The following is a 24,876-nucleotide window of genomic DNA, read 5'->3' on the forward strand; positions in this document are numbered from 1 at the left end:
CATAGAGGACAATAAACCCGCAATAAATGATGAGGCGTCATAAAAAATTCACACTAAAAGTTTTCATACGGTGATTTATGAGGATGCTTTGGCACGCGTAATGAGATGTGGAAAATAACCCCAAAAGTTTGTTGGTAATTTTTTTGATTTCAGGACAACTTAAGCTCGCTGTGGAGTGGAGGGGGAGGCTCTTGGGTTTTATTTGCCAGCTCTTTGGAGGGAAGGGGGTAGTTTGTGTGTGTGTGTGTGTGTGGGTAACAGAAGCGCACCCCTCCCCTCTCTCTCCCCTCCTCCTGCTCCCCTGGCCGCTCTCAGACCATTGTTGTTGTGACTGCCGGCAGTAGAGGAGCAGTAGTGCTGTAGGAGAGCTGCTGAGAGCAGGACGCAGTCTCTCTCTCTCGGTCTTCGCTGTTGAAGAGAAACGAACAGAGGAGGCTGAGCTCCACATTTCAGCGGCAAATTTCACCGGAATATACTCATAAAGGAGAGGAGAACTTACGGAGGCGCTGCGTAAAGACGCACGGAAAGAGTTAGCCAAGAATACAGTCAAACCAAGACGGGACTCCACACCACGGAGCACGTTTTACCACCCTCTCTTTCTGGATCTTTTTCACACTTTTGCCAACATCGATAAAGGACTTCTTTTCCCACATTTTCGCTCCGTGTCTTGGGTTCTTTTCTCCCCATGGATTTAGCTCCCTGAGCGCCCGGCTGTAATGGACTTTGCCCAGCGGGATCACACAGCTTCTTCCACCGGTCACTAGTAGAGAGAGAGCCCGGCAGCTGTCGTTCATGATCCAGGAAGGCTGTTTTTGATGGATTTATAAACTGATTTCACCTCAGATTTTAGGCTGATTTGGAGAGGGATACAGAGGAGATCCTAACGCTCCAAATGAGGCTCTCAAAAGTGGCTCGGGATAAGGAGTGATTTCTCCTCTTCATCTCTGCTCGGACGGACCGGGAGGAAAGGTGGGTGAAAACAGACTGAGACAGCTGGAGCTTCTTGGAGAGTTGGTCATTCATTTTCAGCAGGCATGGTGTTGTTTGGGTACGATTACGACTCAGATTTACGCACGAAAGCCTCATTTTTTAACAACTTAAAGCCTTAAGTTCACCACAGGAGTGAAGTGATTTCACTTCTTTGGTTTAAAGTTAGAAGCTTTCCTTTAAATGAAGTGTCTCTATATATCACAATTAATCATTTGCATTTTAGAGTAGAGATTTTATTCGATACAGTCAGGCCAAATTGTGATTTTAAGAGACTTTCTTGATATAAAACTTAAGTTTTACAGCCGTTGAACCATCTACATGTCAGGAGAAAAGTCTGTTTATGTCGCTCAGAGTGGAGTTTGAACCCAAGCAGACCATGGATCACATGTATGCCTATATGCTTTTAGTAAACATTCAGTTTTCGTGATTTTTAACCGTGGAAAAAAGCTGATAATTTGGCGCCAGGCATGGGGGCAGATTTTTGCATGAAAAACCTCAAATTGATGTTAAAAAATGGATCAGTTTGGGATGATTTTATATAAAGATTTTAAGAAGGTTCAAGCAAATCGATCGAGCTAATTGGCTGATTTTGGATCACACGTGAAAACAAGTGATCCGGGAATTTAATGTAAACCTATTACTTTATAAAGATGTCGATGTTTTGGCATCTCCGTATAATGTACAGCGGCTTTTATATGTAATACTAGAGTGTAACGATTAAAAAAGAGGGGTTTATGTGGCATAAAATATCATGGCAACCTTCTGGATCAAGCTGAACGCAGCAGTGCGCAGCGGAATCAGCAGAAGTGTTTTTTCCAGACCTTAATTGAGAGAGAATACGTTTCATTCAGCAGGCTGGTTCTTTAAACGCTGTGTGGTGCTTGTGTGTGTGTGCGCGTGGGCGCGGCCTGCATGCATGGAGCGCACACACCAGGGTCTGGCGCCTGTGCGCAGTTGGCTCGACTCTCAGCAGAAAAATCGCAGCATTGTACCTTTAGCGCTCTTATCGGCTGACAGCGTTTATGGTTAGTCTGCAGGGGTAGTTCATAATGAAAGGCTTTACTTAGATTTGATTTAAAGATCTTTTTTATGCAGCATTTATACCCAAAATAAGTAAAACTAGATCCACATTCACTCCTGGGATCTAGGTGGACTCAAGATGCCGCTGAAGATGGCAAACTGTTGCAGAGATTAATTTTTATGGAGGTTGGAAAAACTTCTTAAACTTTTATTTCAATGGCATCTTTAATGTCTGAAGCAGTGGCTCTCAACTGGTGGGCAAAAAGTGGGTTGCAAGTGTGATCCTCGAATCTAAAATGTGCCAAAAATCAATTTTAAGTCCTATATTTGGTCTTTTTTTCACATGTTTTGTACTGCATGAGGCTCCAGCTGTGCCGTTTTTTAATCAGTACATCCGATTGTTCAGAAAACATCAAAAATTTGAGTCAAAAATTCTCATAAATGAGTTAACAGAGGCTTAACCAGATGATAACCACTGTTTCAAAGTTGCTGTCATCTCCTGTAACAGTGAGCAGCTGAGCTTAAATCTTTAGCGATAAGATTATAAGAGCTGGAGTGTTGGATAGGAACGCTTATTTAGTCATGTTTCTTGGATGTTTATTTTGGCAATAAATTAAGGCTAAAATTGCCAAACAGATTCTAAACCCTGGCTCCAACACAGTTGTGAAATATGCTGACTTCTTTTGATTTGCTGTGAAAATAAAACACATTTTAGTGGTTTCCTTGTTGGTCCAACAAAAATAGGCATTTGAAGTCAGGATTTGAGATTTTGCGACACTTTAAGAGGCTTTTTTTCTGCAAAGATAGGTCTGATTATTCATAGGCTTGACAGTAAATGCTCAGTTGCAGCACTTAGACTTGTGCAGTTCCAAGTAAGAAGTAAAGGTAGCACTTAAAGTGAAGAATCAGTATTCTGATGCCTGTTTTTAGTCATATTTTGTTTTCAGCTGCTTCTAGTGTTTTCCACCATCAGCTGCGAGTCGACTCTTGCCGCCGCTCCTCCAGATTCTGTAGCTTCCTGGCAAGTTTCAAGTGTTTTTCTAGTGAGGGCCCATTATCCCGGGCCAGACTGAGCGCCATCCATTGACAAACAACAGGCGGTAACAGCCCTGCTCCTTATTCATGACGCAGGAGAGCCTGGACAATGTGAGGAGGACGAGCGGGACAGTTAGCAGGACATCTGCTGACGAGTACAGCTGCTCACAGTCAAAACAGGATTGCTGACTGTTGGGATGAGTTTAGTTTGTTCTCTCTGACACCTGAAGAGAAAAGTTTGTGTCTTTAGCAGATCCAGAAAGTGAAGAATCAAGTTTCTGATCAAGTGATAACCGTCTCCCTTGTGGATTTTTGTCTCTGCAGGATCCGTTTTTAGAGACTTTGTGGGTTTCTGGAGTTCCCAATGCCAGGGACTGGAGTGTGAGGCCAATCCCAGGCTTCAAATACAGATTTTTATACCTTTGAATCAGAACATCGCATCAAGAAGATGGCCTGGGTCTGCACGCTCTGCGTTCTCCTGCTGTGTTTGACGGACAAAGTCTCAGCCAGGGCCATAGAGGAAGGAAGAACTAAAGGTAAGATCCTCTCAAACCATCAAACATCGAGGAATGTGCTCTGATATCTTATCATTTTCAGATTAATTTCCTTCCTAACCCTTTCAGGATGGTGTTATGTAAAAGTTAGACGTCTGGTGCGGAGGGTTCGCTCAGACATTTAGTGGAAATCGGATCCGTTAAGGTTACAATCTGACCACTTTCCCTTGTTAGAAAGTGTCAGTTTCTTGGCAGCCGTGGCCACAGAGGAAGTCAAGGTGACAGGAAAAATGACAGAGAGGCTGCAGTCAAGGTTTGGATGGAGGGAGGAAGAAGGGGGAGAAGGGGGAAAAAAAAGCTCTCAGTGTTTTTGCTGCCGTAAACTGCGCTACCTGATCCGTCCGAGGCCCCGAGGCTCGGAAGTGTAAATCTGCCTGGCTGCATGCCAGCTGTAGGAGGAAGAGGAGGGGGGCAAAGGGGCTTTTTTCATTCATGCTTTACAGAAGGAAGTCAATGTAAGAGGTTAGATAGTGCCCATGGAAGTGTTTCCTATGAGTATGACTGTAAGCGACAGTTTGAGCTGCAGATTCATCTGCCTGGCATGGAAAAATCACATCTCTCTCTTTCCATTTGAGTGCACCAGTTTGGCTCTAATTAAAGGAGTTAAGGTGGCATTTTTGAGTAGATCGATGAAAGACGAAGTGGATTGTTTTCCCCTGAAGGCATACAGCACAGAAGCTGTATCTTCTCAGTCCCTGCGGCTCTGCTTGGTGCTGCAGGACCCAGCGTGTTTAGATGACAGTGTGCAGGAGGAAGGGGCCCAAAAAGCATCTAAAGATGGCCACATGCAACAAGATTCTAAGCTTGATTTCAGGCCAGATTTGCCCCCTTTGACAACCAAGCGTGCATAGAGTCAAGGTCTGTCGCTAACGATTATTCGTCCCAATAATCCTCAAGATTGTGCTCCCTACTACCCCAGACCTCGAATTGTAACTGTCAAACCAGGGATGCATGATTTGGAGTTGCCGATATGCTGATATTCCACACATGAAAATCCAGTCCTTAAAATGCACTTTGAAGTTGAAGGAATGCAAGTTAATTTAAGTTTCGATTAATTGCCCAGCCCTAGCTGCTTCAGGTGGTGGTCTCATTGTCTTGCAAAGTTGTCCAACACCTTAGTTCTCAACTGGACTAAGGCGTTGCCCTTAAGGAGGCCATAATTCCAATTTTTCAGTGTGAGCCAGAAAAAGAATATGTGTCAAAAATATATGCTTTTATTTTAAAGGATGTAATCTCTTTGCTCCGTTATTTCATCTCAAGTCTAAAGTGTACCATTTCTTATTAAAAGCATCTAGATATGATTAAAACATGTAAGAAATTTGTGTTGCAATTTGGCTTTAAGTGGATCATAGTGGGTTGTCACACAAGAAGAGTTGAGAACCGACGGCCCAAGAAATTAGAGAGAAATAATCACCATTAGCAAAGTTTTTATGGAGAATGGTGTTCCCCAAGGATCTATTCTGGGTCCTCTTTAATTGATCATTTCCCAGCCACTTTTCTAAGTAAACCTGCTAAATTTGAGTCTAAATTAGGAGATGGTAGTGTGTCATGAGGCTAGACCAGTTGAGAACCTCTGGCACAAACCATAATATACATGATTTAGATATTATGCATGATATGGGTTTGCTAAAACTTAGTATGATTTATGCACATTTCTAAATAGCAGAGCATACAGAAACATTACAGGTCATCATATCATTCCTACACTTACCAGACACTTTTTTTTAGTTATACCCTGCTATTACTGGAGGTCCAGTGACACTAAAGCTATCTCATGATGGCTCAAGACGCTGAAAAAATAACCCCTTCTCACACTGTCTATATCTTTGGTTCTCAATACCCACAGAAATCAATGAAGTGCTTTTATTTTGAAAGGTATGCCTCCATCTCTTTGTTCTGGCACATATTTTTCTTCCATCTCAAGTCCAAACAGTCCCATTTTTGTTAAAATGTTTGGTTCTGATAGAAAAAATGTGAGAAATGTTTGTGGTGATTCGTGGTTAAGGAGGTGGTGGTGGGTTGTGGTGCTAGACCAGATGAGAAGCGCTGGGCTAGTTTGTGCACTCAGAGGATTATGGGAAGAGAAATAATCTCCCATGTTTTTAAAGTTTTTGAAGATTTAAAACTGAGAAAAAAGGAAAACCAGGATTGATAATAGAGAGATGGTTAGGTTGTCAGACATGCAGGTTGCAGCTGTAGAGGTGCATCTTTTATCTTCTCCTTGAATCTGTGGCTGCAAGAACCGAGTCAAATTCAAACATTTGTCAAAGTAGAACTATGAATGTAATTTTTCAGTTCCCTGCCAAAAACATTCTATTCAGAAGAGTTTTTATGAGCCATAGCCCAATAAAATCAAGCCTTTGTCTCCACAAGCAACCCTTTTGTACTTCAAGTGTAACAGATACATGATTATTATCAGCAACCTCAATAAACAGTTTCCTGAAGCAGCTCTTCAATAAAGTATAAGTGCAGTTACATCAGAAAGAAAAGCAGCAATTACAGTGTAATTCACACAGCTTTTATAAAACTATTTCAATTATTCTCAGTCCTCGGGCGCTTTCTGTCATGTTCCTAATCTGATAAAAACTCAGAGAGAAAATAAATCACCTCGTTCCTCAGATATAATTATACTTCTAACATTACACACCACATGCTGCTAAATGCAGAGGTCTGACTTGTCCAATGTTTTTTCTTCCTCCTCCAGGAAATGTATTTTAAGTCTCGTTTTCTGCCACATCATTACAGACTTTAGAAAGCAGCTTTACTCCGAGTGCTGTCTGCAGCTCTGCATGCATACAAAGCAAACACAGTGGCAAATATAAGACTTAAAAACAGGATTTGATAGAAGCTGATATGAGAGATTGAAGTATGGCTGTGATGCTGTGTCTTTTTTAATTGTGTCCCTGCACAGTGAGCTCTTTCCAACATAAAGACGATCAGATTGTGCCAAAGAATGCCGTCTTTCGCTTTGGTCTCTGCGCAGAAATAAGTGGGTTGGCATATTTTTAGGAGTGCATCTGCTGGTCAGGCCGAACATTCAGTCCAGAGCCGCCTGTGGACGGAGTTTGACCTCTGAGCGGCAAACCTACTCGCTGCCGTTTGAACAGATAATGAATGGATGCGAACAAATGTAGCATCCATTCATTAAATGCAATCATGGCCATATTAAACATGACCAAAAACATGCCAGAACATTCAGTCTGAACCAGTCGCAGCTGAAAACTTTGATGCTGATGTTGAATCCTGACCACAGAATGACAATTTAACAAAACATTCTGAACTTATTAGCTTTCTTATAGAGCTTTCAGCTGCGCTGAATGACTTTCTGTGGCTTGTAAGGCTTTTTATTTGTCAGGGGATTAAAAAGGAACCAATTCTAGACAAGTCCAGACTTCATGAGACGCAGGAGTAGATGTTTCAATGTCACTGTCGGTTTAAAACTTACTTTCACATGCATCATGCGCTGATTTACCACTACCACTGCTTACCATGGAAAACCCCAAACTTTGCAAATGCATTTGTAATTTCTTGTCAAAAACATCCACTTTTAAGTCCAATAAACATCTCATTTAAAGACATAAATGCCAAGTCATTGGATCCAAATGGCCTTTTTGTGCAATCTACTTGTAAAATTTGTTAGCTGCATGGTCAGATATTTTCACAAACAACTAATCAAGCTTTATTCTTGCATTTTGTATCACAGAATAGAATATTTGTGTGGACTTGGTGTAAGAATTTGACTCAAATTAAGCATAATGAGGTGTATTTTGTGCAGAATTTTGGCACATAAACTTACTAAGATAGTTTTTTTAAAGTCCTTGTTAAGGCCTAGAACTACTACACATTGTTTTATAAATTGATTTTTTAAAGTCATTTTTGTGATGCAGGGTTTCTGCAGTTACACCGAGTAGGACCATGTCTTTTCTAGTCTGCATAGAGTAGTGCTGCATGATTTAGCATTAATGTGTAATTGCAATGATGCATAAATGGTATCACAAATCTACTTGCTTGGTTCTCAAGGAAATGCAGAGATTAATGTTACTTTTGGAGTGTGCATCTCAAGACATGCAAAGATTAAATAGCATTTGAAAAATAAGGAGTTTTTAACAGTACTGCTTTCAAAATAACTATAAAACTAGAATTTGTTTTTTTTTTTTTTTAAATAAAAGATTTCGGCAAAGAGTAACAGTTACACTGTTGTAAACCAATACAACTGAGTGCAGTCTTTAATGTGAATGTGTACCTGAACAGCCTGATATCACCTGTGCAGCACTTACAAAGAATATACCCACTTCTAAACCCCTTTTTCTAGAATGTCAGGGAAACAAAAATGTAATCTGGGTGCAGAAGAATACTGGTTTGAGATGCATTAACCTCCAGCAATGTGGAGGAGTGTGGAAAAGTTAAGTCTAAATGCATGGTCGTGTCTGCAGGCCGGTGGTGATTTTACAGTTGGCTCTTCTTTGGCTGTTAGTTTTGTAATGATCCTTTCTCCTTAAGCAGCAGAAATTCAGTGATAATGAGCAAATACTCAAGGCCTTTCTAAAACTAAGACGGTCCTACATGCCTTTAACACAGTGTGATTATCCTTTGCAAATGTGGGGATAAATTCAGAGTATGCTCACCACAGCACTGCCTACTGTACTTCCTGAAGCGCTGTGCTGCTCTGAGGCCTCTTCATTGTCCATACTGGTTTCCACTGAGGACTCCTCCGCCTGCCTGAGCAGCCGGCCGGCTGGCTGACTGCTTGTTTGGCTCGAGCATCCGAGCGGTTTGTTTGTGTTGTGTTGTGTTTTGTTTGCCCCCTCGCCTCTGGGTGACAATTCACACTCTGCCGCGAGTTCAACTCCCGGGCACCGTCCCTGTCTCTGCAAGTTCATTAGCGTGGCTTTAACTTAGTGTGTGTGTTAACTGCTGGCTGTTAGTTTTACTGCTCTCAAATTTGCTCTGTTAAAAGAAAAAAGCAGCCTGATTTTGTCCTGCAGTCTTAATTTAAACTCAGATGCTGCATTTTGTAGTTTTTCGATTAGGCAGACTAATTCATGGTTATGTTTGCACTGTAACCTCTATTCTTCATTCACTGGGTGCCATTCTGAGCAATTACAGCTCCTTATTTTCCACTAGTCGATGTGCATTTGCTCCTCAATCGTCACCTCTACTTGTTCTCTGTGCGATTAAGAAAAAAAAGCAGCACTTCACTCGGACAAGAAAACAGATTGCCTTTTCACTAAGCGTGATCGCAGGAAGCAATCAGTCAGAAAATTGCCCTGGAAAATTGCTTGTTCTGAGTGACTGAGCAGAGAGCGAGGTCCTCCGTCCAGGGCGCACATATGCTCCAACAAGTGAGTGGGCGAGCGCATAAATGGGCGAGTGACCCACTGAATGGATGGCACTGTGGCTGATGGTGACACCATAGTTGCCGGGTTATCAGGGCACTCTATCTGCTGGTCCTGCTGGCATTAAATGACACCGGCCGTTCGGGAACATTGTGAACTTCTGTAGCGGGACCTTTCAGAGGTAAACTGAGACTGCACTGTGTGTTTTCACAATTTTGGCCTTGTTCACTTAGGCCGTGTTCAGAGCAAGGATGCTTGTTGTTGCTCAGTGAGACCTTGGGCTCTGAAATCTGTGTTAAAGAAAAACTCAAATCTGCAAGTAAAATCAGTCAAGAAAAGTTTGCAAAGATCGAAAGGAAGGGAGGTTTGGGTAGCATAATAACTTTAGAGTAAACCATGAAAATAAATCTCTGCAGTAAGGGGGATAAAAGCCACCAAATCTGATTTATTTGTTCTTCTTCCTTCTAGATCTTCGTGTCTCCAGGCCTCTGATTGCCCCAGGTTACCCTGAAAACACGACAGCGGTGGTGGGTGGTCAGGCCAAACTGGTGTGTAAAATCCACAGACCAGCTTCCACGAAGGTTCAGTGGTTGAAGACAGAGGTGGCCACAGCGGGACGAAGCCAAGGAGGACAGGCTCAGCTCAAAGCTCTGACGGTGAGAAGTGACCACATCACAGTTTTAAACAGTGAAGTGTGGGCCTATTTTTATCTATAAGGTGTTAAATGATCTCCTTTTTAAACAGCCTCTGCAGAACAATGCATCCAAGCTGAACACTCTGCATCTGTCCAACATCACCCTTGAGGATGCCGGAGAGTACATCTGCATGGCTGAGAGCACCCATGGGGGGCAGACGGTGCAGGCCATGCAGTCTGCATGGCTCGAGGTCCTGCCTGGTGAGAACTTTAGACATGTATAAGCAGTTTTTGTACCATTAAAAGGAAGCTTCTTAAGACTTCTGCACTACATAAGAAAACCTTTTCCTTACTTCAACTTTTGCCCTTCACAGGTACGATCATTTCCCGGACTGTGGACATGACTGCTGCTGAAATCCCCCCAGGTACAGAAACTTTACACTACTGCTTGGTTTAAATTGGAGCTGTCAGCATTAATGCATTGAGGTCCAAAGTTGCAGCACTAGATTTTTAATCACATTAAACTCAGGCTTTACTGTCCAATCTCAGTCCATCACTGCTCCTTTTAAAATTTTCCTGAGATGTTGAAAAATATATATCATAAAAACCAATTCAAAGTCACCGATCACCGTTTTTTTCTTCTTCACCTTTTTTGCTTATATTGAATTTGCAAACTAAATGTGGCATTGATACAAAGCCCAACCTTCTGGTCATTTCTGCTCCAGTTTTTTTGGGTCCTACCTCCTCAAACTCCACAACCACCACCATCAGACTGTGATAGCTTCTGGTTGTAATGTGTTAGTAGTTAAATCAGGAAGATTTCAGGGGCAGCCTGTCTGAAGTTTTCCAGTGTGCATGTTCAGGAATGCCTTTACATTCAGACAAAAAAAAAAAAAAAAAAAAAAAAAAAGAAGAAGAGGAAGCACTGTAAACTGGTTAAGATGGTATGGCGACCATCTGTGTGGGCTTCGTTACGTGCCTCCTCCTCCTCCTCCTCCCCGGTCTAGAATGAACTTCTCTCCTCCAAACGCTCACTTAGATCTTCAGTGAACCTTCACCGCCCCTCAGATTTGCTCTCCGTCCACTGTCACGCTGCAACATGTTCATTAGCCTCAGCCGCTCTTCCTCTCTGTTCTTTTTCTTCTTCTTTTTTTTTTTTTTTTTGAGTGAGCAAGTGTTGGGAGGAGGAGGAAGGGAGGAGAGAGTGTGAGGAGGGGGGGTTGGATCTGTTAGGCCTCCTGGTCTCTATGGTAATTTCTTTGTGTGTGCATAGGGGTGGGGGCGGGAGATAAAGGGGGTGAGAAGCTAAAGGTCATGGCAGAGGGGATGGTACTTGAGTAAGAATGGAGATGAAGAAATAACCTGCTGACTGGCTGAAGAAAAGGAGAGAGAATAAAGAAAAAACAGTAGAAAAAAAATTCTCATAGCTGGATCCATCTCTTTGGTTTTCACAGATGTTCTGGAGGACTTGAGTGAAGACACCACAGAGCATCTTCTGTTAGAGCCAGGAAACGTCCTGAAACTTCGCTGTGACATGAGCACCCGGCCCGGGATGGCAGTGACCTGGTACAAGGAGGGAATTCGGATTGTGCCCACACCACGAATCCAGATCCGCAGTGCCATCATGGAGATCACAGACGTTACATACGAGGATTCAGGTGTTTATGTTTGTGTTCTCCGGGGATCCAAAGAGCCTGTGAGGAACTTCACCATCACTGTGGCAGGTAGGGACACTTCTAACTATTTCAGTGCCTTTTTATTTGTCTTTTCTTTAGAAAAATTCCAATAGAGACTGAATCTAGTGTCTTGGGTATGAATATTCGCATCTCGTTTGGTTCTAAATGACATAAAATTCTCCTCATGTTGCCCTTATTTGTCAGATTCTTTGGGTTCTGGAGATGACGATGAAGATAACGGCTTGGAGGACTCATCAGCCGAGACTGAAAACGACCAGGTTTACTTCTCCAGAGGTGTGTTTTTCCTTTTCTAATCAGTCTATCCAGTCTATTCAGTCTATTCAGTCTTTTAGTATAATTCCATCTGACTAAGACATATTGTGTCTATTTATTTAGGTCCTTACTGGACCCACACCCAGCGCATGGAGAAGAAGCTGTACGCCGTCCCTGCAGGTAACACAGTAAAGTTCCGATGCCCCGCCATGGGAAGCCCCATGCCCAGCATCCGCTGGCTTAAAAATGGACGTGAGTTTAGAGGGGAGCATCGCATTGGAGGCATCAAGGTGAGGAAGGATGGTATTTTAATGGAAAGAGTTCTAGCTTTGTTTATGCCCATGCTGATGTTGTTCTGTGCTTTCTTGTCCAGCTGAGACACCAACACTGGAGTCTGGTGATGGAGAGCGTGGTGCCTTCAGACAGAGGGAACTACACCTGTGTGGTGGAGAATAAATATGGCTCCATTTCTCACAGCTATGTCCTTGATGTCCTCGGTAAGTTTTGAGCTATAGGTTGTTTTCAGATGACTTCATATCACAGCAAAGACGTGATTTCTGTATAGATCAAAATGCCAAAGTTTTGTACCATTTATGGCTGTGCCATCCATTCAAATTGTAGGAATAAAAGCTAGTTATTTTGAGTCCCAAAAGTGATGACACATTCAAGAACAAAAGCAAAACGCTCACAGAGAAACATCAACAGCAAACATGAATTACAAAACCCCTGACTAAAACCTGGACGAGTGGTGTCAGACAAGCCTCATGTACGTCCAGTTTCCACCAAGTGGTCCAGTTTGGTAAAGTACTGTTTGGCACTATTTGGTACCGTAGCCCTTGAACATGCTTGTATTTCCACAGCTGTGTTCGTTTGGATGATAACCCATTAGAGATCTGGATCATTTGTCTTAGCTCAGCCATAGGAGCTGGTCTTTTAGCTCCCAAACAACTCTTTATTTGGTACCACTTTGGCTTTTTAAATGGGGGTTGAATAATAACATAAATGGAAGAAAGGAAACTGACTCTTACACAGGAGCCAGCACCTGTGGCTCTTATAAAAGATATCAAAGAGTAGGCACATATCTGTGGCTTTCCTAACAAGATTTATTTGGTTGACAGTATTGTACTTTTTCAATTAGACGCATTCTTATGACAAAAGGAGGGCGAAAAGCGGTTAAAGGGGCATAGCTAGTGTCTTAGTCTTTTGACTAGAAGTGCAGTAGAAGGTCTTTAAGACTAAGTCATTTTTGAAATCAGTTGCCTCCATGTGCATATTGGTTAACACATGACAAAAGCCCAACTTTCTATAGTGCAGAGATCACACCTGACATATGTAGAAGTTTAACTGTATAACTGCAGTGTGCAGGTCCATTTGGAGCTTTGATGTACCAAGTTTCCTCCAGCTATTGGTGAGCACCTCACTTGTCACAATCATATTAAAAAAAAACAGGAAGAGGGAGGAGAAAGCTGAAGGGGGTGGGGGGTTACAGAGGGTGACAGGGGCGACTGGCGTCGGCCGTTTTAGGAAGGATGTGGACGGTCAGGCGTCTACATCAGTTTTCTACCTGACCTGTGACAGGGGATCGAGGAGGACTGCGGTTTATTTGTTCATTTGTTCGCTTCCCGTCCATCACGGGGTCAGTTTCCGTCCCCATTGACGGGGGGAGAGGACTAACGAGATGGTTAACGAGATCAGAGAGCGAGAGTAAGCACAGATCAAAGAGAGCCGGCAACCAGCTGACAAAGAGACACGCTAATAGAGCCCATTTTCAACCCAAAATGACATTTTCTGCTTTGTTGCAAGAATATAAACATGTTATTGGTGATAGCAACATTTGCTTGGTATTTTTAGATGTTTGTGTACAAAGCAGTCATGTTGGCTGGCTGTTAAACAGCCAAATATCTGGATGTTTTTAGCCACAGCTTTCAATGACTCCAGTGTTCTTCATGTTTGTCCTGCTACATGGACTCCTGCTGAGAGGGGGATTTCTTAGACTTAATGCTTGGCAGATCAGTAAAATCTCTTTCTTCATGTCCCTGTGTTACCCTTAAACTACTGCCCTGAGAAAGGGAAAAGCCTTTAAGCCCTAAGTTTAAAGCCATCCTTCATCTTTAACACCTTCTCCCTTTCTTCCTAATATAGAGCGGTCCCCACACAGGCCCATCCTGCAGGCCGGTCTACCTGCAAACACAACAGCAGTGGTGGGCAGCGATGTCCAGTTCCACTGTAAGGTCTACAGCGACGCCCAACCTCACATTCAATGGCTCAAACACATAGAGAGGAATGGCAGCCGTTATGGTCATGATGGGACGCCATATGTTCAGGTCCTTAAGGTGGGTCAAAGTCCTGACACTGAAAGAAATTAAGAAGTACAAAACATTACATGGAAAAAATCCTCTTAATTTCAACCAGACTGGTAAATCCATGTTTGAGTGAACTTACCTGCTCCCATTTCCATTTTTGGAGCTTTACTGTGGTCTTAAAACTGATTTCATGCCAAAAAGATGCCAGTAAAGCATCCAGTAATATGCATTAGCTTCCTAAGGATAGTCTTGAACTGTCAAAAACAATCAAAGCCTGCACTTGGAACCTGGATTTGCGTGCAGAATACTAATGTTGCCCTCTCTGCCTTTGTTTTTGTAGACTGGCAGTCTGAACATGTCAGATGTGGAGGTCCTCTACCTGTCCAAAGTCACCATGGAGGATGCAGGAGAGTACACCTGCCTGGCTGGAAACTCAATCGGATTTGCTCATCAGTCTGCATGGCTCACTGTTATCTCAGGTAGATAAAGACTTCAATTTTAGAGCTGCAGGATAAACAAGTGCATCATCTGCATATTGATGCAGCCTCATAACACTTGAAGCAGCACAGCCGCCGCATCTGTTACTTTTTCTTACAATTTTCTCCTTCCCCATAGAAGAGGAAGCAGCAGATGCCATGGACACAATGGAGACCAAGTACACCGACATCATCATCTATGCCTGTGGTTTCCTGGCCCTGATCATGGCCATCGTCATCGTGGTGTTGTGCCGAATGCAGGTCCATCCAAGAAGGGAGCCGTTTGATGCCCTGCCAGTACAGAAGCTCTCAAAGTTTCCTCTTCGGAGACAGGTACAGGGCACAATGCATCCAAAAGCTGCTTAGAATGGTCTCGGACTATTGCTTGAAATGCTTGAAAGTTTGGTCGAGGGACAGTCCAGACATGTGTGTAGGAAAATGTGTTCATATTTCCTTAAAATCTTACCTAAAACCTTGCTGAATGTTTATACGGGCTCATACCTGTACTTAAGTTTTATATCCCTCTTATTTTAGTACTCTGTGGAGTCTAACTCGTCTGGAAAGTCCAGTGCCTCTCTGATGAGGGTGGCTCGTCTCTCGTCTAGCTGCTCACCTATGCTGGCTGGAGTCATGGAGTTTGAACTTCCCTATGACCCTGACTGGGAATTTCCAAGAGAGAAGTAAGTGATCTGCCAGTTATAATAGAATTTTGTTGTATTTGGTTCAGAGATTTATTAAACAGGTGCGTTTGAATATGTTAAGTAAGTATGAATGATGATTAAAGAGAGGTTTTGTGCACCAATAACAGTATTTCTCCCCTAAGTTTAGTTTGGCCTCTGAAATCCAGACTCATTTAAACATTGTAGGTCCCGCATCATGTGTAGACCTAAAAAGAAACAAGCCCACAGCCTATTTTTGGCACAACCCAACCTATGCTTTGAGCAACCAGAGCCCCAAATTATGGATTTCTAAAGTTTCATTTAGACATACTTATTTTTGCTAACTTTCTGTGTTTCTCTCTCTAGTTTAACATTGGGTAAACCTCTAGGAGAAGGCTGCTTTGGTCAGGTGGTCAGAGCTGAGGCTTACGGCATCAACAAAGATGCTCCAGATCAGGCCACAACTGTGGCGGTGAAGATGCTCAAAGGTAGGGGGAAAATACAGACCTAGAAATACTTTTAGGGATTTGCTGAAGTATGTTGTCTGTTGGGGAGGCTCAGTTTACTAAATGAAATATATTTGTTCTTTAGATGATGCCACAGACAAAGATCTGGCGGACCTTATCTCAGAGATGGAGCTGATGAAGGTGATGGACAAACACAAGAACATCATCAACCTGCTGGGAGTTTGCACACAGGATGGTAAGCTTCTGAACTATAACTGTTTCCTCATTTCAATCATGTGTATCTGGATTTAACCGTGAGTTTGGGTAAAAAGAAAAGGGCCAAGTCAGTTATATTAAATTGATGGTTTTCTTTGCATTGGAGCCGATAATAAGATCATTGATTAGAGGATTTCTTCCTCCTTGTAAATGGTAATTTTGACACACACCCTAATTTTTAGAGAACAAACAATGCCTTTCCTTAAACTTCCTCCCACCCAGCTTTTATCGTAAATCTCAACAAACCAACCTAATTTAGAGTGTTTCAACTCTGGTGGTCCCAAGCCTCCAGGCTAAACCAACAATAGAAACAACCCTGGTCCTTCATCCTGTTTGTGCTCCCCCCCCCAGGCCCTCTGTATGTGCTGGTGGAGTACGCCTCCAAAGGCAGTCTGAGGGAGTACCTGCGGGCCCGGCGACCCCCAGGCATGGACTACACCTTTGATGTGACCAAGGTGCCTGAAGAGCAGCTCACCTTCAAAGACCTGCTGTCGTGTGCCTATCAGGTGGCCAGAGGGATGGAGTACCTGGCCTCTAAAAGGGTACGTTCACTTTAATGAGGGGAAACAAGGTGTAGTAGAAGAAGAGGATCACAGATTATCTCCTTTATGGTTATTAGTCAGTCCATCCAATGAGAGAGTTGTTATTATGTTGGGCTGTGCTGCTTTCTTTTTGATTTATATCATTATAAATGGAAGAAACTTTCCTTTAAGTTTTCAATCCAGCTACATAACACATTTAAAGACTTCCCCATGTGTTTAAGGAACTTGGGGTTTTTGGACTTCTTAAAACCTGATTAACACATGAACTGACTATTAATGGAGTATTTCTGACTGTTAGCATTTCACAGTTGGTTTAAGAATGGAGACAAGGATGTATTTTTTACAGATCTGATCAAAACCCTTTAAATACTGGCACATACCAACCCTCAGTCTTTAGTCTCCAACTCATCTAACTTAATGATATCTGGACTGTTGGTTAAGGTTTTTCTGGGCACTTATAAGCAGCACTATATTTTGCTGTCATTCATTTTACCTTTACAAGCCTTCCAATACCTGCCGCTGAGAAGCATCCCCACTGAATGATGCTGCCACCACAATGCTTCACAGCGGGGATGGTGTCTTTGTCCTGTCTGTCAGCCAGTAGGCACCAAATTAGCCAGCAGATCCACTTGACCATGGGGTCCCCTCCATTCCTTTTGGTGAACTCTAGGCCAGATTGAACCTGAGTTTTCTCCAACAGTGTCTTTCTTTTTGCCACTCTCCCATAAAGCTTTGACTGGTGAAGAACCCAGGCAGCAATTGTTGTCTGCAGCATCCCTCCCATCTCAGCTGTTACTCCTTCAGAGTGGCCTCTCTCACTAGTCTCCTTCTTGCACACCCACTCAGTTTATGAGGACGGTCTGTTCTAGGCAGATTTACACATGTGCCATAGCCTGTCCATTTCTTCATAATGCCTTTGAATTTTTTGTAACCATCCCCTGACTTACACTTTTTAGTAACTTTTGTCTTCATGGTGTAATGGTAGCCAGGAATACTGATTAACCAGTGACAAGACTTTCCAGACACAGGTGTCTTTATACTACAATCACCGAGACACATTCACTGCACCCAGGTGGTCCACATTTTACTAATTATGAGACAGCTAGCATCAATAGGCTGGACCTCTGTAGAATTAGATCAGTTTAATTGACATTACTTAGTAGAAATCAGTTTTCACTTTGACATTAAAGAGTTTTTTTTTTTTTTTGGTAAAAAAAAAAAAAAAAAAAGCCAAATTATACTGACCATTATTGATACAAAAAAAATCAAAGGGTTAAACGTCCAAGGTGAAATACTGAACTTTTTAGACTTTTAAGCTCAATGTTTTGGCCTTTTAGGGATTTGTAATCAAGATTAAGTTCTTGCGTTTGGGGTTTGGCCTTCTGATAAATGAATTTGGACCAGGCAGGTCACCATAGCGGTACTTTGTGATGCTCCGTTTGCCCCTATTGCCTCCAATCCCCACCCCCTTGTTTTTACTCCTTTCATTTTCCCAGCATGCACAACTGCCTGTGTGCATCTTATCAACACGTCTCTTTGTCTGCCAACTGATGTCTCAGACAGGCATTCCTGAACAGAAAGCTGCAGCAGCTTCAGCCCTGTTTACTCTCCGCCATCCATCCATCTGCCCATCCCTCTGTCGCAGGGCTTTGTCCTTTTTAATGCTGCCATAAATCTGTTAGCAAACAGGCAGCAGAATCGTCGTCTGGGTGTAGGCATCAGGTTTCTGGCTCTGCAGCCTCCTAAGAATGCAGGAGTCTGAAAGTAACCCTCCATTATGGGGAGACCCACAAACCAAGACTGGTTCATTTCGCACGTCCCCACAAATCCCACGTCTATTTCGAATGAAAACCAAAATAAACTTAATGACATCCATTCAATGTGGGCAAACAGAGCCTTTCTTTTTTCCCTACCAAAGGGTTGTTTTTTCTTCAAACTCCCGGCTCTCTATATAAAGACATTTTAATTTTGTTGCGTTCACTAAAATGAGGCTCTGTGTGTTGACTTTAGACGACTGAGTCTTCTCATTTTTGGAGAAAATCTGCCATGAATCATTTCTACCTCCCCTGTCTCATGTTTTTACATGACCTCTCCAAACCACCACGGCCTGGAACAGAAAAGAAAATGTTGTCTTGCAAGTTAAAGCGCTTCTCAAAAATGCAAAACCTTTGATAGCAGCTTTTACCTTAAACTTTTTGTTTTTGCAGGACTGTCATTTGTACCTTTGGAGTGAAAAAGAAGGAAAATACTCAGCTTAAACAATAAAATCAGGCATCTTCTCAGCCTTTAACATTTATACTTAATGCTAATCTTCAAATCTAGAGATTTTTCAACTAACTTTAGGGTTTCTTCTCTCTCTTTGCAGTGCATCCACAGAGATTTGGCAGCCAGAAATGTTCTGGTAACAGAGGACAACGTGATGAAAATCGCTGACTTTGGCCTGGCCAGAGGAGTCCACCAGATCGACTACTACAAGAAAACCACCAACGTAAGTGACTCATTGTGGCAGGGATTTTTTAGGAATCACTTTTCATGCTTGTAACTTTGCTTTCCTCTAGTTAAAACAAACATATTTTCTTTAAGCTTGACCCTGTAAATATTAGCAGCATCAAATATCATCTATAATATGTGGATGACCTATTGAAGTGTCAGACATCCTCCCTGACATCTGACCCTCTTAAATGACTTAAACATTCCCCTTCAGGGATCAATAAGGTGTCATGACATATCGTTCAATCACAGAATCCAAGTACCTTCATGTTCAGATACGCCCGTCTGGCTCCTTTTACGGCTTTAAAACCCCTCAAGACAGATGTCTGATGTTTTCCCCTGATTGGCAGTGGGCTTAATGGGACTTAATTAGAAAAGAGAAGAGGAGAAGGAAGGAAAGGAGGGAGGAAGGGGGAGAGAGAAAGGCTTGACAGAGTCAGAGTGTGGAAAAAAAAAGCTTTTACAGTAACCGAAAGAAAGAAAAAGCGTGTCAGTATGAAAAGTGAGCCGCTGTGGTTAGAGAAGGTGGAGCTCTAACGTGTTGGTGTTTGCTCCACAGGGACGACTGCCGGTGAAGTGGATGGCACCAGAGGCTTTGTTTGACAGAGTCTACACACACCAGAGTGACGTGTAAGTCTAACTTTTCATAAACAGATCACAAAATGCTGTGGAGATCCCCCTTTGAGACAACAGAAACAAAAGTTCATGAAACACTCCGAGCTAAATGCCATTCCTCTCCTGTTTTTCTGCCTCCAGGTGGTCATTTGGGGTTCTGATGTGGGAGATCTTCACACTGGGTGGCTCACCGTACCCAGGCATCCCTGTGGAGGAGCTCTTTAAGCTGCTGAAGGAAGGACACCGCATGGACAAACCCTCCAACTGCACACATGAACTGTAAGCAAGCAAATCCTCTTCTCAAGTCATTTTATAGATCTGTATGCTCTGAGCCTGCATCATGGTTGTGCTCATATTTATGTAGGTGTTGTGCTTTATGTGGAACGTGGAAGATTTGTTGTTTAGGGGTTTTCATTGGTATGCTATGAGTGGATTGTTATTTTATGTTTTTAATTATTGAATCTACTGTAAAGGCAGCTTTGAGTCCGAGAAAAACTTCTCCAAAGGGAATAACAAATGCACTTTCTTAATGTATTGTGAAGAATTTGATATTGCATTATATTGTATTAGATAATTGCATATTGGGTTTTATAGACTGTTGTGCCGTATCGTTATATTTCCTATCATATCACCGTAATGATAGTATCATATCACATCGTATTACATCATTCTGAATCACATTGTATAGCAGAGATGGGCCACTTTGGTCACTCCGAGGCTCAGATTAATATTATTTTTACTGCCAAAGAGCTAAAGGACAATTAGAATCACTAACAAAATAAACAAATACATAAAGCTTCTAGCATAATTAACCATTCTAACTTTTATCCTGCCAATACCAATCAGCTTAACAGCCTAGTCTAGCCACTTTAATGCAATGAACACAATAGCTACAAGATCTTAAGTATAGATAACTTAAACTTCTATTTTTTTAGAACGTATTTAGTAATATTTCCTAAGAGTTTTTACAAAAACAAATACAATTTATTGCAAAATGAACATAAACCCTAAATTAAATTAATTTACTTTTTTTTTATTCTTCTGATTTTTGTTTTAATGGCAGTTTTTTTTAAGGTTGTCCTCATGTTAACATTTTTTATATATCTAAAATTGACTTAAGGACTGCTTTGAGTGGGAGGGAGGGTAGCATGTGTTCCCCCAGTTGCTCACACATGTTGTACAATTAGGGCAGGGCAATTAATCAAAAATTAGATTAAATTACAATATAGCCTGCTGCAATTTTCAAATCACAGAAGATGCAGTATTTCTTTAACCTGAAATTTGTGTCAAAATAGCAGTTTAAAATTTTTTTTGCAGCAACGGTGCTATGCATTCCAGATCATGCAATCATCCACAGGCAATTTTTTGAATGTATACTATATATACTGTATATTTGAATGTGTACAAAAATCCTACTTTTTGCACATTTTTATTATTAAATATGTGAACTCCCTTCAATACATCAATTCCTATCCAATTTGCAATGCGAGTCAAAATCATCACAATTAGATATTTTTCAAAATTGTTCAGCTCTATTTTTTTCTAATATTATGTTGATTACAATATACAAAATTTGAACGGATGTAAACATGAGAACGCGTAGCGGTGGCTTAGCGGTTAGCTTTTATTTGGAACAGCACGGTGTGACAGTTTTTTAAACAAGAAAATGGAAATGAAGTGGTGAGTAGGCTGTCGAGTATTGAACTCACAAATAACTTCCACCCAAAGTGAAAAGAGGCCATTTATATAAAAGCATGATATTAATCTACAAAGGGAAATAAAGGCTGGCGTTGTTAGCTTGTAATGTTAGCCTTGCTGTAGAGAGTATATAAGGCTAACATTACACCCACTGACACCTGCTGATGAATGACTGTTTTTCTGTGGCTTTTCTCCTCTTTAAGACTAGTCGGGTAGACAGAATTTAAGTGAGTGTTTAGTCAAATACAGAAATAGACGCTTAGGAACATTCTTATAGGTGGCAAAAATGGCCAAAAGCGGCATAAAAGTTGCAAAAACTGGGTGAAAAATGGCACAAAAGAGCAGAAAGTGGCAAAAATAGGTGAGAAGTGAAAAAAATCAGTGAAAGGTGTGGCAAAAATGGTTTGAAAGTGGCAAAAATAGGGGAAAACAGCAAAAAGCAGCATAAAAGTGGCAAAAAAACAGATAAAGGTGGCATATAGTATCCTACTGTTTTGATCATTTGATATATCACTCATTAACACACCTTATTCTATCATATTTATCCCACTGCACTGTGTTGTACATTGTGCATTATACCGTATCCTATTGTTTTGGACTGTGCTGTTAAACTGATTAGCGTGTATCATGTTGTATCATATCCTACCACTCTGGATCATATAAAGATATACATCTAACTCCACCATACCCTTAAATAAGCACAGCTACTGTCAAACCAAATGTTCTGAAGGAGTTTACCATCACTGAAAGCTAATTGTTGGACCTGCTGTCTTCTCCAGCTACATGATGATGCGAGAGTGCTGGCACGCCGTTCCCACCCAGAGGCCGACCTTCAAACAGCTGGTGGAGGAGCTGGACCGGGTGCTGCTGTCCATCTCTGACGAGGTAGGTTTCAAACACTAACACATGCAGTCATACAGATGAAAACACACACTTGTATTTCCTCTTTTCCTCAATCTGCTGTCCAGATGTCTTCAGTGCATTAGAGTGAGAGTGTAAGGAGCTTTTAAACTCCTCAACAAACAACAACACAAACACATAGCTGGCATTTTTCTGATTTATTGGATCATTTGATTGAGTTGTATTTATATATTTATGTATATATCTTTGATCTGACCCAATCAAAGCAGCGCACTACATAACTGGTGGTCTACACTTCAGATTATAAATTTTCACCACATCTGGACGCCATTTAAGGAACACCATGTACATAAGCAGTTTAGAAACACGCCAGATTCCTGTTCACTGTGCTGTTTCATTCCTCTAATCTCTGCACACCCTCTCTTTCCTTCAGTACCTGGACCTGTCCACGCCATTTGAGCAGTATTCGCCGTCATGTGAGGACACATCAAGCTCCTGCTCCTCTGACAACGACTCTGTTTTTACCCACGATGCCTTGTCCACCGACCCCTGCCTCCTGGGCTACCAGGACGTACGCTCCCGGATAGACATGAAGACGGCGCTCCGATAAACTAAAGGCACGCATGCGACGAGAAGCGAACACCACTTTGGGCTTTTTGTGACACACTCTTGGCTGCCATATTAGAGATCCATCGCTGCGTTTCAGGTTGTTTTTGGTCCTCCATTATGGCGCCAGACGAAGCCCTTAGACACAAACACATAGAAACACTTGGAGCACTGAGGCCGGTGGGCTACATCACAGGAGGAAGAAAAGAGGACAAGCAAACGGTGGTACTTTGGACTTTCAGCTCTGGCACTGTGCCCATGAACAGCTGTAACGTTGGAAAAACCGCGGCACTAAACACAACAGAGACCCTGGTACTTAAACGCCTCACAAGCTTTCTTTGATCGAGTCTCCTTTGGAGAGACGACAGACAGACAGTGAGCTGGAGACTAAACCGGGGCGTGAAACCTCGCTGATAAAGACATTTTAACAAGAAAGAAAAGATTTATTTTGCTATGATAAAAAGAAGAAACTGATTGTTAAATATAAATCTCTTTATATAAGATTATTTTACTTTTGTGATGCTTATTTAAAAAGAATACAGTCTTAAATCTCAGGATTTCTTTGTGCTAAGAAGTTGCTGTAGTGGCAGCGAAGTGCCTGAATTTACGATTTCCTGTGAATATATTAGAATATCTAAATATTGTATGTACATATCAACGACATAAAGACGATTGCCTTTTATAAATTATTCTGAACGACACAAAAATGAAGGTTACTGGAAAAGAAGAGAGGAATTTAATCGTGTTCAAGTGCCAAACCTGTCATGACTATCATGCTTCATTCATGGACGAGTTTCATTTCAAAATACCAACAAGTTATAAATGAGCTCTGCAAATTATCACCTGATTTTAAGTTTAAGTGAAGATGCATTGAGGTCGTACTTTAAGCTGTCAAAAATGAGTTTGCATCGGCAACATTTACAACTAAAACTTTATGCATTTTGAGTTTTTGATTGACGACATAAAAACGCTAATCTTGTTTTCCATTGGCAACACAAACCGTAAATTTATGCGGTCAAATATTATAACTTGGCTTCAACTTTTCAACCCTGAAATTTTGAAATGAAACTCGCAATTCGCCACTTTTATTAAATTGCTTCTACCTCCGGTCCAGGAAAACAATTTGTGGTTAAATGAGAAGAATCTAGTTGCTGTTGTTGGACGAAGACCTTCAAAACATTTCACATCTGCATTCCCAAAGCTGAAAAATCAAGGACCCCAAGGTCATCAGACGGACTTATTCACATGCATGAACAACCTTGTAAACTATCAGACAATGTCATGTGGTCTTGGTCTAACAACAGCTCGGTCAGAGACGGGGTGTCCAGGGTGGGACTCGTCCTTAAAGGGGGACTCAAGCCCACTGTCAGCGCTGACAAGGAGAGGAGCACAGGGAGAAAGGAGGGGGGCTCTGAATGTGAAAGCCAGTGTGATTGATTTCAAATAGAAGAGAAGGGGGGGGGGTCCCTCCTTTGTCTGCCTCTAACCCCGTCACCCAGCCCAATCTGTTGGCGAGGGGTCCTCAGGTCCGCAGCCCCGGCCGGACAATGAAGGCTTTGCAGGCTCAATGGGTGTGACTGCAGACTAGAGGGAGCTCTTTTGGGGAGGGGAGGGGTGCTGTTGTGGGGATAGCTTGGGCTTGTGTGCAAATGAAGAGGCTCTTATTATGGTAATGTCTCCTCTTCTTTCCCAAACGCCCCTATCTTTATCCCAGCAGACGCTATCTTTTAAATTACAAATCTTAATTCAGATTCGGCCGCTGCCACCAGGACCAGCTGCAGGAAAAAAAAATCAACTCCCCTGTGGGCAAGAATGCCAACTGAGTCCCAGTCAACCCCCTGAATCTGACCACACTCAAGATAGTTTAGCTAATGTGGGTGTAAAAACCTCACTAGATGACATGCATGTGCTTCCATTCGACTTGATTGTTTGGGTGAAAATGTGGCCTTTACAAATGCTTTGTTTGCTGCAGTATTTCCCTGTTTTTTTCTCGTCAAGAGAAAATAGGTTTATCCCTAAATGCCTTAAATGCATCATCCAATCACCTCTCTGTGTTAAAACCCAGTCATGCATTTCATCAATGAAGGATTCATGAGTCTCCTCGTGTCTTTGTATCTGAGGCTGTTGATCATCATGTGACAGCTGGTGTAGGAAATCTCATTCTGGACTGAAGCTCTTACATTTACATTCAGAGTATCCGGATTACATTCCAGCTCCTCTCCCAGGTACAAAACTGTAAACAGTCACAATGTTCTTAAACATTTCCTCAAGAGAATTATTTTAGAAATATCTAATTTATTTGTTTATTGTTTTGTTTTTATATGAAATAAAGTATAATTTAAAATAAAGCAGCTCTCTGTCTCTGTGTATATAAAGGTGATTCAGT

The 24,876-nt window shown here is 41.9% G+C and overlaps 1 protein-coding gene across 1 annotated transcript; it reads left to right on the forward strand.

Annotated features, from left to right (window-relative positions):
* The first annotated feature begins 425 nt into the window (after positions 1-425).
* fgfr4 (fibroblast growth factor receptor 4) lies at positions 426-23,982 on the forward strand. The gene is made up of 21 exons (XM_041801580.1): positions 426-969; positions 3,370-3,581; positions 9,404-9,591; positions 9,680-9,830; positions 9,944-9,994; positions 11,024-11,293; positions 11,450-11,539; positions 11,642-11,808; positions 11,892-12,015; positions 13,661-13,851; positions 14,162-14,300; positions 14,437-14,630; positions 14,832-14,977; positions 15,323-15,444; positions 15,548-15,658; positions 16,030-16,220; positions 18,586-18,708; positions 19,270-19,340; positions 19,467-19,604; positions 21,803-21,908; positions 22,318-23,982. The coding sequence occupies exons 2-21, from the start codon at positions 3,494-3,496 to the stop codon at positions 22,492-22,494; spliced, it is 2,838 nt and encodes a 945-aa protein (XP_041657514.1). The 5' UTR covers positions 426-969; positions 3,370-3,493; the 3' UTR covers positions 22,495-23,982.
* Positions 23,983-24,876: the final 894 nt, after the last annotated feature.

Source organism: Cheilinus undulatus, linkage group 12, assembly GCF_018320785.1.
Source record: "Cheilinus undulatus linkage group 12, ASM1832078v1, whole genome shotgun sequence".
Lineage (NCBI taxonomy): Eukaryota > Metazoa > Chordata > Actinopteri > Labriformes > Labridae > Cheilinus > Cheilinus undulatus.